The 17,911-nt window shown below is 46.1% G+C and overlaps 1 protein-coding gene across 2 annotated transcripts in view; it reads left to right on the forward strand.

Moving 5' to 3' along the window:
- LOC310888684 (microtubule-associated protein 1B-like) overlaps window positions 1–17,911 on the forward strand; it is a 79,480-nt gene that overhangs the window by 43,839 nt on the left and 17,730 nt on the right. For both annotated transcript variants that reach the window (XM_083815630.1, XM_083815631.1), the window contains one exon: window positions 17,179–17,319. In XM_083815630.1, coding sequence (XP_083671756.1) covers window positions 17,179–17,319 — 141 coding nt within the window. The remainder of the gene's footprint in view (window positions 1–17,178; window positions 17,320–17,911) is intronic.

Here is a 17,911-nt window from a genome sequence, read left to right on the forward strand (position 1 = left end):
ATCGGCTCGGGGCTATGTCCGGATATTCAATAGTGCAAGCGGTAAACATTTCACCCAGGAGGTTTTTGTCTCTATCATAAGCTTTGTTAGTTGCTTTTTAATTCCACCATTCATTCGTTCTACCTTTCCCGAACTCTGAGGATGCCAGGGAGTGTGATATTCCCATTTAATTCCCAGAGCCTTCATCGTGTCTCGGGATACCTTTGACACAAAGTGTGGGCCTCGATCAGAGTCAATTGCTTCTATTACCCCGTATCTGGGTATGATGCTTTCTAATAATATCTTTACCACGGTTTGAGCTGTGGCCCTTGCCGTAGGGAATGCTTCAACAAAGTTTGTGAGGTGGTCTACAATAACTAACAAGTATCTATATCGCCCCGTTTTTGGAAGTTCAGTAAAATCTAATTGAATCTTTGCAAAAGGTCGATGTGCCAATTCTCGTCCTCCTCCCGGGACCCTTTTTCTCATGTGTTGAGCATTTACCCTCCGACAAGTTATGCAATCATTTACGATCCTCTTTGCTATATTATAAATCCCTATACACATATAATATGTGGCAAATTGATCCACCAACGCCTGAGTACCCCAGTGCGTCTGTTCATGAAATCTCCGTAGCACCCTCATAGCTACTGATTTTGGTAACACTTCCCGTCCATCAGGCAGTACCCATTTCCCTTTATCGTTTTTTTTTTGTTTTTTTTTTTGTTTGTTTGTTTTTTGTTTTGAACCCCCATTTGTGTCATCTTGTCTTCTTCTGTAATAGTGAAACAGAGTAAGGGGAGGGGAATGGGTCCATTCGACCACAGGGAGTTAGTCGGCCCGCACTTGTAGCAGTTTTTATAAGGCGGGCTTTCTTCCTCAGAACAATTGCATTCAATCCCATCAACTCCCCATTCACTCCAGCAATCATAACATGGAAATTCCTTTAAGTCTTTCCCACAGTATTAAGTATTATATTAAGCATTATTATATATTATTATATTATTATTATATTAATTACTATATCTTAAGTATAAGTATTAAGTATTTCCCACAGTCTGGGCAATCTTCCCTCGTTCTTCTAATTCTTATACTCATTAATGCTGCCCTTTTTGCCTCCTGATCTGCTAGATTATTACCCCTAACCTGAGAGGTGAGGCCTTTTTGATGCCCTTTTATATGTACTACGGCAATTTCTTTGGGCTCTCTGATAGCTTGTAAAACCTGGGTAATCAATTCCTGATGTATTAAACCCTTTCCTTGTGAATTGATGAGCCCCCTTTCTTCCCATATTTTACCAAATGTATGTACTACCCCATAAGCATATTTTGAATCTGTATATATTGTACCGCTTTTATTTTTCAACAATTTTAGGGCCCGCAATATGGCATATAGCTCGCAAGCTTGGGCGGACCAGCTAGGACTCAAAGGTCCAGATTCCACTATCTCAAATGTTTTCCCGTTTACTAACGCGTATCCTGATTTTTGCTTTCCCTCGACTACTCTCGAGGAACCATCCACATATATCTGTTCACCGATGGGTAATTCCACCTCCTCTAGATCAGGTCTCAATTTCGTTTGCTCTTCTATATTTCGGAGGCAATCGTGTCCTAAGGACTCATTTGGTTCCCCATAAAGAAATTGAGCAGGGTTCTGTAGGGAGGTTGTTCCTAATGTTAATTTTGGAGAGGAAATCAAAATTCCTTCATATTTTAATAATCTGGCGTCAGTGATCCATTTCTCTGCCTTCTGTTGCAGTACCCCGCATATATTGTGTAGAGATATTACTTTGATTTCCCCCCCAAAAGTGATCTTCTGTGCTTCTTCCGCTAACAAGGCAGCAGCTACCACTACCTGCAAACAGTTTGGCCAACCCCGGCTAACCGGATCCAATAATTTAGACAAATAGGCCACAGGTTTGTTTTTTTTTTTTTTTAACTCCTTGCCCATTCCGTATGCCGTGCCTGCTGCGCTGTTCACAAAAAAACAAAACAAAACAAAACAGCCTCCTTAAATCTGGTAAGCTTAACACTGGGGGGCGTACTAGTTCCTCCTTTAACTTGTTCAGTCGTTCCTCATCTTCTTTTGTCCATTTGAGTAATCCATCCTTATTCAGCTTGTTATATAAAAATTTAACCTTTCCACTATAATCTTCTATCCATTGTCTACAGTATCCGGTCAACCCTAACAGTTGCCGTACCTGCCTTTTAGTTCGCGGGGACGCTAAAGCCAATATTCCACTGATTCTGCCTGGGTCTAACTTCTTAGTCCCCTTACTTAACTGGTGACCCAGGTACTTTATCTCTTGCTCCACAATTTGTAATTTTGCCCCTCCTTTTTCTTTTAAAGGGTACAGAGGGTACAGATTAACTCGATTCTCTGAGCCAATCCAAAGGCTCGCATATTCGCTCCCCTCTAAACAAAAAGGTTCCTTTGTATTTACATAAATGTTTAAGGCTTGGCAAACCCAGTCTTCAAACGACCCAAATATGGGCCAATAATTTGCCTACCTCCCCAAACTTCAACACAATAATGAATCATTTTTACTTTATCCTTTCCCCGCCTAAAAGGGGAATCACTCCAATTCTTAATCATTAACCCCAGTGGACTATCTGTGGGAATAGGGGGCAACCTAGCACTAGGCATTACCCCACCCATGGGACCAGAAGGCTTACTCTTCTTCTGTCCCATCTTCCGGAGTGCCTTCACACACACACACAGCCGCTTCCCCCTGGTCGTGGCCCAGTCCCTCGCGGGATGTGGGAACCGCACTACTGAGGGGTCCGCACTCACTTCGTCCGCAATTGGACGTCTCACACAGACGCACTCCGGGATCACCAACCCCAACCGAACGGATCACCGGCCTATACTTACCCACCCCGTGGGTCTTCGTTCGGTCTTCGTGCACAAAGATTGCTTGGGGTTACCGGTTTTATTTGCTTGTGCCTAATTTTGGGTTCGTCGGTGAAGGGCTCGAGCGGGATTTCCCGTTCCCGGGGCCGCCAGAATCGGCGGGGCGCCTCCCCTAGAGGGATTCCCAGTCAATCCGTCTTTATCCGAGTCACGGCACCAAATTTGTTATAAGTGAGACCATACAAATTTCTTGGTCTATCAGAAATATTTTATTAATTAAGTAAGCAGGCACAAGCAAAACAGCGCTGGGCGGCTGGGGAGTCTCCGCTCCACCACAGCACGCAACTTTCCCTTTTCAGTGTCGCCGTTTTATAGCATCCAAGTTTCGGCTTGTCAGGACTTGTTGGACCTTCTGAAGCTGTGCAGTTCGTTGTTGGGGGTCGTTGTTTTTCTTTCAATGATCATGCATTGTGCTCGTGTTCAAGGGGGAGGGTAGTGAAGCGGGAAACAGTATTTCACAGAGTCTTTGTTTTACCAAGGATGTTTATCCAACACCCCCACCCCACTATCTACTTGCTTAGTCTTCCCCCTTAACAAGGTCGTAAATTGCAAAACCTTATCTTCTCAGCAGATCCTCTGAATTCCTTTTAAAGACAATGAACAAACACCCGCTAATTTATCACACTCCCCATGGCAGATAAGGGACAATTTCAGCCGGCCCCAAAGGGGCCCACCGCTGCCCAGAGCCAAGCCATGAGCAACACAGTCCGTGCCTCTGTGAGAGCACATCCAAGAAAATGAAAACGAACAAACAAAAACCTGCTGCTCAACAGCAGCTGGGAGTACGAGGAGTGAGAAACCTTCCCGCAGACACCAAAGTCAGCACAGAAGGAGGGGGAGGAGGCACTCCAGGCGCCTGAGCCGAAGCCCCACTGTGGCCTGTGGAGAGGCCCCTGGTGGAGCAGGCTGTCGTCGTCCCCCCCCCCCCGTCCCCCGTCCCTCCCTATTACTTGGGAAACTGACCAAACACCACAGCAAATATACCAAAACTTCTAGACTGTTACTTAGATAATGCCTACATCCTCTTTCCCTGCTCATTCAACTTCAAACAGCTCTGTCAACCACTACATACCACACCTTTAACACCTTCAATAACCCTTTTTAACACTTCTATCTTTCTCCAGCCTGTACTTTCACCAAAGGCTCAGTCATTGGCCAACTTAATTCCATACCTTTCTCCCTCCAGGATGCTGAAACAACATATCAGTATACCATATTTCATCCCATTTTCCTTCTCTCCTTCTTCCACTCTGGATATTCCTACCTGAAGTGGCCAGCCTGGCCACACTTAAAACACCCCATCAAAACCTGTCCCTGCTAAGATTCAGGCTGCAACACAGGCAGCCTTCCTTGCCTGCCATTCCTTCATCTCTCCTCCTCTCCTTTCCATCCTGGCCCCGACTCCCCCTGAAGAGTTTCTTCCTCTTTCTCCAATCCTCTGCCTGACTACCTGCTACACTGTCAATACCATTAGTTTCGCTCTCTGCCTTTTCCTTCTCATCTCCCCTCCTGACACACACCTTCAGGGCTTCCCACAGGAAGGCCCCCCACAGTGACTGTTCACTACATCCCCCCACCTTCTGGAGCTTTTTCTGTATATCTTCCAAGCTTTAATCACAAAATGAACTTTCAAGAGGCCTTGGGATACCGGGTCCTCGGAACTCACCCCCAAGCACTCCCCCACCCCAACCCCAAGTCTCCCACATGACCCCTTGTGCTGCACACTATCACCACTCCAGCCAGGATCAGCAAGTGGGTATTTCTGCCCTGCCGGTATTACCCCTGGTCCCAGAGGATGAGCTCCTTCTCATTCTTGTATAGCAGCTCTCCTCCTGATCATTCTCATTTCTTCCCCTGTAAACAACAGACTTAGTATAGACATCATTTCCCCCCAGGAGTATAAGTTAGGTCCTAGGAACTGGTCTAATAGTTCAGCTAGCCTGATGGGATCCTCAATTAAAGACTTCATCTCCTTAAAACTCCTAACCTCTCTGCTGGTAAGGAGGGGGGGAGCTCACCTAAGAGGATACATAGGAGTGTTAGTACTGCTAGTATCAGGGAAGGCGAAATTCTCAGTCTCTCTTCTAGGTTGTTCTAATTCTTGCCGGAGCCTAGAGTGCACTCCTTCTCCAGGGACAGTGTTAATTGCAGGCCCTGTCTCCCTTCCTGGAGCGACTGCTGCTGCCACCGGTGCAATATTAGGATTATAGGGAGCATAACTTGGCTCCTTCTCCGAAAAAGGAATCTTATTGTTTACATATAAATTTCAAGTCTGAATTTTCATCAGACCCATATTTTGGCCAAAATACTGCTGTTTCCTTAATTGGTTCTTTTGTCCAGTCTGATACACAATATTTAACCATTTTCTTCTTTTATCATTTCCTCCAATTTTGTGATTATTTTTCCAATTTCTTATCATTCTTCAGGAAGAATTTTCGGTAGGCACTCCCCCAGGGATATCTCCCTGTTCCTTGGAACCCATATTTTCCCATTTGTCCTAGCCCTTGTCAGTGTGCTGCTACAGAAATTTACCTCCTGCAGGGTACCACACACTAACGTTCTGATTCTGGAAAATGGGGGTGTACTGCCAAGCACTTTACCGTGCAAGGGGTACTGCACGCCTATGAGTTTACCAGATTCCCTGGTGTACTGCCAAGCACTTCCCTGTGCAAGGGCTTACCGTACACCAAATTTCCCGAGACTCTTCCTTTCTCTCTCTTATCTCATGCTTCATCCGGCTCTGGCTGTGCCCCTCGTGGAGCTACGGAACCGCGGATCAGGACTCCACACTTGCTTTGTACAAAAGTACGTTTCAATCACACATCACACAGAGTCTCACCCGACCCCCAAGGCAATACTTAATATTTCTTACCTCGGTCTGTGCACAGAGTTACCGGATCAGTTCTTAAACCTGGAGTGCCTACCTTCTTCCCTTCCCCACTACTTCATGGATCCTGCCTCTTTAATCAGTTTCGGGCCCTCTGTCAGCTCTCCGCAGAACCGCCACCGTTGATGCACAGGACCGCTGAAATCAGCGGGGCATGCCTTCCTGCTGCTGCGGCGGTGGGGCTCCCCGGTAGGTGACTGGATCCCGGACGAGCCCCCAGATTGTGAGAAACACTCCGTAGCCAATAACTTAGGCTCAGGCGAGGATCTCAGTGAAGTAGTAATTTATTCGCGATTGCAATGGCGGGCGTTCCACAAGCAGGAGGGCGCCTACTAGTCACACAGTATGGTTTATATACTTTCTTTCCTCGATGACCGGGACTCTCCCCTGTTTCCCCACTGAGTAGGTAATCCAGGTTCACAATCTATCTGATGCTTCACAGACAATGCATGGCCTTCAGTTGCTGGTCTGTTAAATTTCAAATTTCTTTTGATTTTTTTACTATTTGAAGTGGTAATGTTTCTTCACTTATCTGACTGGACTTGACACCATGATCTTCACCTAATTGTTCTAAGGAGTCTGGTTGTCTGCATTTTACAAGGTCACCTGCTAAGTTTTCTTATCACTGCAAGCATATCTCAATACCACATTCCTTACCTTTAAACAATGTAACTCTGCAAAAACAACATTTTTATTCCCACATACGGCACCCAACATAGAACATCTTCTATGCTTTATGGATACCTTACAAAACAATAGTATACCAACCAAACAAAATTCCAAGAAGAATACCTTTGGAAAAGATGGTTCTTGTCTGTCCCCACGGTGAGCCAGCTGAGGTGAGGAGTCCCTCCGAGAATTTCCTGGCACACGCCTAGAGAGTCCCACATCTCAGCAGCTCCTGCAGCTGGACAGAGTGTCCCATCTGGGTCGCCAAACTGATGCAGTGAAAACTCAATAACTAAAGTTATTAAGCAGGTATTCTTTATTACGGTGCCGGGTGTGTGTGGGATCGATCTGCCTAACACACACCAAGGGTTACCGGCAGTGTGCTTTTATTAGTGGCCTATATGCATATTCATCTAATTTCCCATAAGTCTCTTGCATATTCATCAGCTCTCCAAAGAATCATTAACATAGGTTCCCGCCCCCATTCGCATGCGTACTGGAGTCCTTGGGTGGTCATCCAGCATACTCTGGTGGTCTTTTGATGAAGGCCAGAAGTCTTCCTCGCTGCTAAACTTCTGACCTTTCCTGTCTTTGACAGACATCAGCAGTCAAGCCAGTTCTTTCTGGTGCTATTATCTATGCATACACTCTTTTACTCCCTTAACTTTGTGGTCATTAACATATAATTGTGTTATCTAAGACCTATGGAATCAACATCCTTTATCTTGTTCCCTGTCTCACTAGAGTCAAAGAACTGAGCATGTAGTTCAAAGACAAAACAGAAATTTTGCTAGTGAAGGCTGAAAAAATAGTGATAACTGCATTGCTAGCCAGTGCTGGGAAGCACTGACATGTTACAATTTCTTTTGGGAAATGAAGTGTCTCTGCTTGTAGTATTTCATTAAAAAAATCTATTTTTTGTCAACCTTAAATGATATTAAACACAAACAGGAAGAAACACACTGAAACAAATGAAGTTTCTAAAGTTTTAAAAGTTTAAAAAATGGATAAGTCGCCTTAGTTAATAGCAGTTCATTGAGTAAAATATTGAGTGGAAAAACTCTTACACTGCATTAGAGGTACTTATTAGCTGGGTAGCAGCTCTTTAAGTTGTCTTTAACACACTCAGGATTTCAGAGTAAAAAGCTATAAAGTGTATGTGTGTGGGGGGGTGGGGAGCAGAAGGAACTGCCAAAAATAGAGGAATGCTCTTTCTGTCACTGTTGCTTGTCATTCTTTTGTGTTGGGTTAAAGGGGACTTAGAGTCTGGAGTTTGCCTGTTTCATAGCCCTGTAAGGGCTTTCAGTGAGACAGTCTCACAAAGCTGAAATTATTTATGGTTCAATGTTTGCCAGTTTCAGAGCCCTGCTAAGAGCTTTCACTGAGACAGTTTCACAAAGTTGAACATATTTAATAAGGCAACAGATATAACAGATTTGGAATTGCCGTTGATAAATACTCTTACTGGAATAGCGCTAATATATGATAACAGTGCTTGCAAAATGCTATCCTGGGTATTCCTCATCAAAGGGTGAAAGCACAGAGCTTACCAAGAAGGCATCCCTGTCTTGGTGAAGGAGAAGGAGCACAACCCATCGACTGCCTCTTCTAGGTTTCCAATTTCTTCTCCCTGCCTCGCCCCAGCTCTTCTTTTTTCCTCACTCTAACTTTCTTCCTAACACTAACTTCCTCTTTCTTTTTCTTTTTTCTATTTTTTTCTTTCTTCTTCTTTTTTTTTTTCACTAATGTCTAACACTCTTTTGTATCCTAACCTCATTTGTTCCCTGCCCCTGGGGTGAAATTTAACATGATTTGGGTGAAGAGTCAAGTACTATAGTCATATATGTTTAGCATGTACTTCTTTAAGCTCATTATCATATTCTGGGGTGTGAACTTTAATATTTATTTTACACATAATGAAGCAAAAGGTTTTACTTGGTCACTGTGGCCCTCAAGATTCTGTTCTTGCCACCATGTTGGCTGTCACCAATCACCTCCTTATTTTCCATGTGACTTAGGATAGTTTCCAGGAGGATCTGCTCCATCTGCTCTTGCGAGGCTCAGAGATGAGACTGACTCACCTGTAGTTCCTGGGTCTTCCTTTTTCCCTTTTTAAAAATGGGGGTTATGTTTCCCCTGTTCCAGTCAGTGGGAACTCTACCAGACTGCCATGACTTCTCAAATATGATGGACAGTGGCTTAGAAACTTCATCCACCAGTTCCCTCAGGACCCATGGATGCACCTCATCAGGTCCCATGGACTTGAGCACCTTCAGGTTCCTTAGCTGGTCTTGAAACCGATCTTCTCCAGTAGTGGGAGGTTCTTCATTCTCCCAGTCCCTGCCTTTGCCTTCTGGGACTTGGGCAATGTGGTTACAGCTCTTGCTGGTGAAGACTGAGGCAAAAAATTCATTGAGTACCTCAGCCTTCTCTGTATTCCAGGTAACCAGGTCTCCTGTTTCCTTCCAGAGAGGGCCCACAATTTCTCTAGTCTTCCTTTTATCACTGATGTACCCATAGAAGCCTTTCTTGTTGCCCTTGATGTACTGGCCAAAGGGCTAAAAAGGGCTAAAAATTCTAAAAGGGCTTTGGCTTTCCTAACCTGATCCCTGGCTGCTTGGACAATTTCTTTGTATTCCTCACAGGCTATCTGTCCTTGCCTCCACTCTCTGTAGGCCTCCTGTTTCTGCTTGACTTTGACCTGGAGTTCTTTGTTCATCCATGGATGCCTCCTGGTGTTTTTGCCTGACTTCCTCTTTGTTGGGATGCATTGCTCTGGAGCTTGGAGGAGGTGATCCTTGAATATTAACCAGCTTTCTTGTGCCCGTCTTCCCCCCAGCGTTTTGTCCCACAGGACTCTACCAAGCAGATTCCTGAAGAGGCCAAAGTCTGCTCTCCTGAAATACAGGGTAGTAAGCTTGCTGTACTTTGTCCTCCTTGCCCTCAGGATCCTAAACTGCACCATGTCATGGTCACTGCAGCCAAGGCTGCCCTTGCGTTTCACATTCCCCACCAGCCCCTCCTTGATGGTGAGAATGAGGTCCAGCATAGCACCTCTCCTCATTGGCTCCTCTATCCCTTGGAGAAGGAAGTTGTCATCAGTGCATTCCAGGAACCTCCTGGATGGCCAAAGCCCTGCTGTGCTGTCCCTCCAACACATATCGGTGTGGTTGAAGTCCCCTATGAGAACCAGGGCTTGTGAATCTGAGTCTGCTCCTGTCTGTCTATAGAGGGCCTCATCTGCTTGGTCTTCTTGATCAGGTGGCCTGTAGCAGACCCCCACTATAATGTCATTTGCCCCTTCCCTCCCTTTAATCCTGACCCATAAGCTCTCTGTCAGCTCCTCATCCATCCCCAGGCAGAGCTCCATGCACTCCAGCAGCTCATTGACATAGAGGGCAACACCCCCTCCTTGTTTCTCGTGCCTGTCTTTTCTAAAGAGCCTGTATCCTTCAATTCCAACACCCCAGTCATGGGAGCCATCCCACCATGTCTCTGTAATGCCAATGAGGTCATAGCCCTGCAGGCATGTGTACATCTCTAACTCCTCTTGTTTATTCCCCATGTGTGAGCATAGAGACATTTAAGTTGGGCCCCTGATGAAGCTGACTTACTGGCTGGAGTGTCTGGAATTCCTTTGTGCTGCTTTTCAGGTGCTCTCCTGCTGACCCATGACCCTTCTCCAGGCTCTGGGCATCTATCACTGACACTAGCCTCAAACTGGGAGGAGCGGGATGAATTAAGGTTCCCCTCCCCCAGCAACTCCCATTTAGAGCCCTCTTCACCAGCTTGGCAAACCTATGACCAAAGATGCTTTTCCCCTTCTCTGACAGGTGGACCCCATCAGCCCCCAGCAGACCAGGTTTCTCAAAGCGATTCCCATGGTCATAGAATCATAGAATCATATAATTGTTAAGGTTACAAAAGACCTCCAAGATCATCTAGTCCAACTGATCCTTACCACGAATATCACCCAGTAAACCATGTCACTAAGCACCACGTCCAACCTTTTCTAAAACACCCCCAGGGATGGTGACTCCACCACCTCCCTGGGCAACCTCTCACAATGCCTAACTACTCTTGCTGAGAAGAAATGTCTCCTAAATTCCAACCTGAACCTCCCCTAGTGCAACTTGAGGCCATTCCCTCTTGTCTTATCACTAGTTATCTGTGTGAAGAGGCTGACCCTCAGCTCCCCACAACTTCCTTTCAGGTAGTTGTAGAGAGCAATAAGTTATCCCCTGAGCCTTCTCTTCTCCAGACTAAACAACCCCAGTTTCCTCAACCACTCCTCATAATACCTGTGTTCCAGACCCTTCATCAGCTTCTCTGGACATGCTCCAGGGCCTCAATGTGTTTCTTGAAGTGAGAGGCCCAGAAGCGGGCCCAGAACTGAACACAGTACTCAAGGTACGGCCTCACCAGAGCTGAGTACAGGAGGATGATCACCTCCTTGGTCCTGCTGGCTACACTATTCCTGATACTAGCCAGGATGCCGTTGGCCTTCTTGGCCACCTGGGCACGCTGCTGGCTCATGTTCAGGCAAGCATTAACCAACACCCCCAGATCCTTTTCCTCTGCACAGCTTTCCAGACACTCTGCCCCGAGCCCATAGCATTGCATGGGGTTGAGGTGGCCAAAGTGCAGGACCCAGCACTTAGCCATGTTGAACCTCATCCCATTGGCCTCTGCCCAGGAATCCAGCCTTCCCAGGTCCCTCTGCAGGGCCTTCCTACTCTCGGGCAGACTGACACTTCCCCCCAACTTGGTGTCGTCTGCAAACTTCCTGAGGGTGCACTCAATTCCCTAGTCCAACTCATCATTAAAGACACTAAAGAGGATGGGCCCCAACACTGACCCCGGGGGAACACCACTCATGACGAATTGCTAGCTGGATTTCACTCCATTCACCACCTCTCTCTGGGCCTGGTCATCCAGCCAGTTTTTAACCCAACAAAGAGCATACGTGTCCAAGCCATGGGCTGCCAGCTTCTCCAGGAGAATACTGTGGGAGACCGTGTCAAAGGCTTTGCTGAATTCTAGGTAGACTACGTCAACAGCCTTTCCCTCATCCACCAGGAGGGTTACCTGGTCATAGAAGGAGATGAGATTGGTCAGGCAGGACTTGCCTTTCATGAACCCATGCTGACTGGGCCAGATCCCCTGGTCTAAGTAGCTGAACCTCTGTCTGAAACACCAACCATCCTGGAACCATCCATTGATTTGCCAGATTTGACTGGCCCTTTCAATCCCCTTCCCTTTTACGAGCAGGACTGATGAAGAAAACATCTGCACTCCCAAGTCCTTTACTGCTGCTCCCAGGGCTCTGTAATCCCTCTTGATAATCCTCAAACTGCTGTTGGCTGCATCACTGGTGCCCACATGAAACAGCAGGAGTGGATAATATTCATTAGGCTGTACAAGGCTTCTCAGTCTCTTGATGACATCCGTGATACAAGCCCCAGGTAAGCATCAGACTTCCCTCAAGAGCGGATCAGGTCAGCAGATGGATGCCTCTGTACCTTTCAGAAGAGAGTCTCCTACTACTATCACCTTTCACCTTTTCTTAGGTGGACTAGATGTTACATGGGGAGCAGACCAGGCTGTCTTATTCAGCTCCACCCTCCCTGCAATATGTCTTTCCTTTTCAGTCCACAGAGGAGTGAAGCAATTCTGTAAGGAACTCGGGCTTTGGGGTAAGACTTTTCTTCCTGCTGGTTCTTGTTGTTGCCAGCTTCCACTTCCCTGTGTTATTGGCCCCCTTCCCTTCTGTGAATGCCAGTAAGGGAGTTTCAGGCTGTTTGGTCATGGGGTGTGGGTCCCCTGAAGACTGTACTAGGATCCAGCTGTCTTACTCCTCTTCAGCCTCCCTGATGCTAAGCAGCCTTCTCACTGCAGTTCGTCCACCTGGTGCAGGAGGTCCTCCACCTGGGCACACTTTTTTTCAGGCAGGTCTGCCACATGTCCCTGCCCCAGGGGAAAGATCTAGTCACTTCCAGCAGTCAAAAGTCTGCACTGCAACCTCACCCCTCGGTAGCTGTGTCTGGGTGGAGGCATCAGCCACCACTGGAGAAGACAGAACAGACCACGCAGCCAGAGCCGCAGCCTTTGCCCTGAGAAAAGTGCTCACTATTCTGCCTTGAGGAGCGGGAAAGATGGAAAAGATGTGTGCCCTTGGCCTGTGGAGATCTGGGTGCGGGGTTAAGGTGTACTATGCGCTTCCTGCTTGGATAGTGGAATGGCGCTTCCTCAAAGGGGTGCCTTCCCGCGCAAACTGCCATGCAAACTGCCACGCCACGCCCTGACTGATGCGCCATGCCCTGTTTGTCCACTTGAGCTCCCTATGGGTTGCTTATGGAGGAGTGGGGGGTGATGGATGTTACTGCTGGCCCTACCCACAACTCGTAGTTTTCTCACAAACCGCAAGCCCCTAGCAGGACTCTGTACTCCCCTGGAGCTTCCCTAGCTCAGGAAATCCCTCTCTATGCCGTGATCCTCCGCTCCACTGCAGAATGCGCCCGCCCAGAGCTGATCGCCTCGGCGAACATGAAAAGAACCAGCAGGTGGATCAGGCTGCTAAGACTGAAGTGGCATGGGTGGATCTGGACTGGCAACGTAAGGGTGAATTATTTATAGCTTGGTGGGTGATGACACCTCAGGCCATCAAGGAAGAGATGCAACATACAGATGGTCTCATGATCAAGGAGCTGACCATGGACACTATTGCACAGGTGTGGTGGTTTTAATCAGCTGTACAGCTGAGCTCCACCACAACCAATGTCTCACTCCACCTCCACAAAGGGAAAGGGGGAGAAAATAAGGTGAAAAGGGCTCAAGGGTTGAGATAAGCTCAACAGGGAGATCACTCAACAATTATGATGGGCAAAACAGACTCGGTGTAGGGAGATTAGAGAAATTTATTGCCTATTTGTAGCAAGCTAGAGCAGTGAGAAACAAAGAAAAACTAAAACCACCTTCCCCCCATCCACCCTCTTCCATCTCCTCCCCCCGAGCGGCACAGGGGAACAGGGGAATGGGAGTTGTGGTTAGTCTTCGCATTCAAAGATATCAAAGAGGCCTTAAAATCTGCTCCTGCACTGGGACTCACAGATTACCCCAAACCGTTTGATTTTTTTGATTTGGGTAAAACAAATTTGGCATTGGGGAGATTGATATAATTTATTGCCTATTACTAACAGACTAGAGCAGTGAGAATCTAAAAGCAAACTAAAAAAACCTTTCCCCTCCATCTACCCTCTTCTATGTCCTCCCCCCGAGCGGTGCAAGGGAACAGGGAATGTGTGTTGCAGTCAATCCATACTGCTTCATCTCCACCTCTCCTTCACCGCCACTCTCTTCCCCTGCTCCAATGTGGGGTCCCTCCCATGGGATGCAGTACTTCCCGAACTGATCCTGCATGGGCTTCCCACAGGCAGCAGCTCTTCAAGAACTGCTCCAAATAAGGGTCCATACCATGGGGTCCATCCATCAGGAGCAAACTGCTCCAACATGGGTCCCCCATGGACGGCAGCTCCTGCCAGGTCACCTGTTCCTGTGTGGGCTCCTCTCCACATGCTACAGGTCTGGCCTGGAGTCTGCTCCAGCAGGGGTTCTTCATAGGTCACAGCTTCCTTCAGGTCAGATCCATCTGCTCCACCGGGGGCTCCTTCATGTGCTGCAGTGTGGAGATCTGCTCTGCCATGGTACTCCATAGGCTGCAGGCGGACAGCCTGTTCCACCATGGTCCTCTTCACAGGCCACAGGGGAACTTAAGCTCCAACACCTGGAGCACAGCACCTCCTCCCCCTCCTTCTTCACTGACCTTGGTGTCTGCAAGGCTGTTTCTCACTCCTCACTCTCCCAGCTACTGCTGAGCAGCAGGTTTTTCCCCTTTCTTAAATATGCTCTCACAGTGTGGTGGTTTTACTTTGCTGGGCATCTGAACTCCACCACAATCACTCTCTCACTCCCCCTCCTCAGAAGAAGGGGAGGAGAAGAAAGTATGGTGGAAAGAAAAAAAAAAGACTCACAGGTTGAGATAAGGATAATTTAATTAAAGGGAAAAGGACCAGGGGGAAAAAACAAGCAAAAGCCACAAGGAAGCACAGAGAGAGAGAAAAGAAATTATTCTCTACTTCCCATCAACGAGTGATGTTCGGCCACGTCCCGGGAAGCAGGGCCTCAATATGCATAGTGGTAGTTTGGGAGGACAGACATCTTCATAACAAGAGTCCTCCCTTTCTCCTTCCCCTTTCCACCTTTTATTACTGAGTGTGACATCATATGTTATGGAATATCCCTTTGGTTGGTTTAGGTCAGCTGCCCTGGTGATGTCCCCTCCCCACCTCTTGCCCACCCCTAGCCTGCTGGCTCTTGGGGAGGGGGGGTTGGAGGTAGTCTTGATGCTGTGCCACTATTGCTCAGCAGTAGACAAAACATTGGTGTGATACCAATGCTGTTCTAGCTACAGGTGAAGAGCACAGCACTGTATGGGCCACTGCGGGGAAAGTTAACTCCATCCTAGCCAGATCCAGTACACAGAGGCTCAAACAACATCGCTTATTGGCTCAGCTCTGGGCAGCGGCAGGTCACTTTGAAGACGGCTGAAACTGGCCCTTATCTAACATGGGGCAGCTTCTGGACTCTTCAAATTAGACAAATTAGAGAGATGGGCAATTGCCAACAATATGAAGTTTAACAAGAGCAAGTGCCATATTCTGAACCTGGGAAGGCACAACCCTGGTTATACATACAAACTGGGGGATGAGATGCTGGAGAGCAGCCCCGCAGAAAGGGATCTGGGGGTTCTGGTTGACAGCAAGCTGAACATGAGCCAGCAGTATGCCTTGGTGGCCGAGAGGGCCAACCGCCTGTTGTGATTGAGAAGGGAAGTGATCGTCTTGCTCTACTCTGTGCTGGTGCGGCCTCACCTTGAGTACTGTGTACAGTTTCGGGTGCCACAGTATAAGAAAGACATGAAGTTGTTAGAGAGTGTCCAAAGGAGGGCTACAAAGATGGTAAAGGGTCTAGAGGGTAAGACATATGAGGAGTGGCTGAAGTCACTTAGTTTGTTTAGCCTGGAGAAGAGGAGACTGAGGGGAGACTTCATCGTGGTCTACAACTTCCTCATGAGGGGGAGCGGAGAGGCAGGCATTGATCTCTTCTCTCTGGTGACCAGCGATAGGACCTGAGGGAATGTCTTGAAGCTGCGAGATAGGAGAGGTTCAGGCTGGATATCAGGAAAAGGTTCTTCACCAAGAGGGTGGTTGGGCAGTGGAACAGGCTCCCCAGGGAAGTGGTCATGGCACCAAGCCTGCCGGAGTTCAAGAAGCATTTGGACAACACTCTCAGACACATGATCTGTTTTTTTGTTTTAGTTTGTGGTTTTTTGGGTGGTCCTTTGGGGACTCAGGAGTTGGACTTGATGATCCTTGTGGGTCCCTTCCAACTTGGATATTCTAGGATTCTATGAAAATGTAGAAGTGGAAGCCAGTTCTTTTATGGTTTGATTACAACTACAGCAGACAGAATTTCAGTAACACACATCAGACAGCCAGCTGCATGTATCTATATTCTTGTCTGAAACAGAAATAAATAAACTTGATCTAGCAAAGATATTGTTGAATTTATAATCATCTGGTGCAAATAGTGATAAACCAGCATTAGTCCTGTGTTTAATTAAAGGAACTTTATGCTGCTGAAAGTCAAGATCACCATTCTGGTTTAACTTAATTCTCCTTGAACAGAGGAATTGCTACACATGAGATTCGTACCTTACCTTAATTTGAATTGATGTTTCAGTGTTGGACAAGGCTTTTGAAATATTTGCAGAGTGTTTACTCAACAGTACATAGTCTTACAAAAGTTTTGTTTACTTTTGTTCTTCAATTTAAGTTGAATTCAGCCAATAGAAGTACACTGAATATATGGATTTTTCTTAGCATACAAGTAAATCTCCCCCTGGGTGGAAACAGGAATTATTACTAGCTGCAGTGAGGATCAAGTAACAAGAATCTACTTTAAAATAGTTGAGTTATTTTAAAATGCAGAAGAAGGTTATTTCTCGGTAGCAAGCTACTTTGAGGCATTAGGCATCCACATAATTTGCTAATGTTTATTGAAAAAGGTCTTTGGCTGCCACACTTTAAGAAGTTATAGTGCCCATACTTAGTGATATCATGAGATGTAAATGATGCATGTGACTGTATCTGAGTGCCTGAAGTTCAAGTTTATGATTATGGTGAAGCAGAATTGTGATTTGTGGCTGTTAATTTTCAGTGATGTTTTTGCAACTGAATGGCAAGTCATGCTGTATACTGGGAAAAAAAGAATGACCTTCCAAAAACTGAGTCTGACACATGTAGTTGTCCCTCATTATCATGTGTGAAACAGTTGGCCAAGGCTGTCCTGATACAGTGCTATTAAAATTCACCAAGTTACATAAGGAATGTATTTGTTCATGAAAATATTATTTTTTCATTCAAATTTTATTCTCTTCTGCTCCTTGTTCCTTTTTCCATGTTTTGTTTATTCATTAGGCCTTCTCTCTAATCACTCCTTGTGCCTCCTTTTTTCCCTTTTGTTCCTTGTAACTTGATAATATTTCAACAGTCCTGGAAGACTGGTGCAAAATATGTTTTTAATTAGGCAAGGTAAACTGCATGTTCTCAGAGAAATATAGAAACACATGGCAACTCCCATTATTGATGTGCTTCTCTCCTTCATTCTAGGTGCGTTTAATGATCACAGATGTTGCAAGACACAAACTCCTTGTACTAAGTGGACAGTGCTTTGAAAACACAGGAGAACTCATTCTTCAGTCAGGGTCCTTTTCCTTCCAAAACTTCATTGAGATCTTCACGGATCAAGAGGTGTGTTCAGAAAAGTGTCTTCCATGTGCTGTTATGTGATGGCACAAGTTTCTAGAAAACTAAAAATGGCCCTCTGTTAAGTTAGAGTTAGCACTGATAGCTTGATGCTGATGCTCTTTACTCTTTAATAGAGGATTTCTTTCAAAACGTATTTTATTTACTTTAGCTTTGATGTAAATTGCTTAACAAAAGAACTACATTTTAATTTGGGGAATTAAAATTGTGACTTTGAGAAACAGAAAACCAAGGAACCTTTTGACAATGGAAGGAGATATCTTTGTGTTTAAAGTATACTTTTTTTTATCTAAGGTGCACTAACAAAGTCAAGCAAGATGTCACACTTCTTAATTTGGCTGCTCTGCAAAGCATATAGTTAAATAAACTATATGGCTGCATCCCTAGGATTTTAGTTTCCAAAATTAATTAGGAGAATTTCAGTGGAGGGAAACTTGAAAGTTTGGCACTGAAAAAGCAAAGTTTGCATGAGCTCCAGTGTGACCTTATTGCATCTATTTGTTCCTATTCTCAAAGCCTCTTTGTTCAGCATGTGGTTGTAGAGTTGGGGAAAGAATTGGATTCCTGCTCTCTGAAA

Source organism: Anser anser (genome assembly GCF_964211835.1).
Source record: "Anser anser genome assembly, chromosome: W".
NCBI lineage: Eukaryota > Metazoa > Chordata > Aves > Anseriformes > Anatidae > Anser > Anser anser.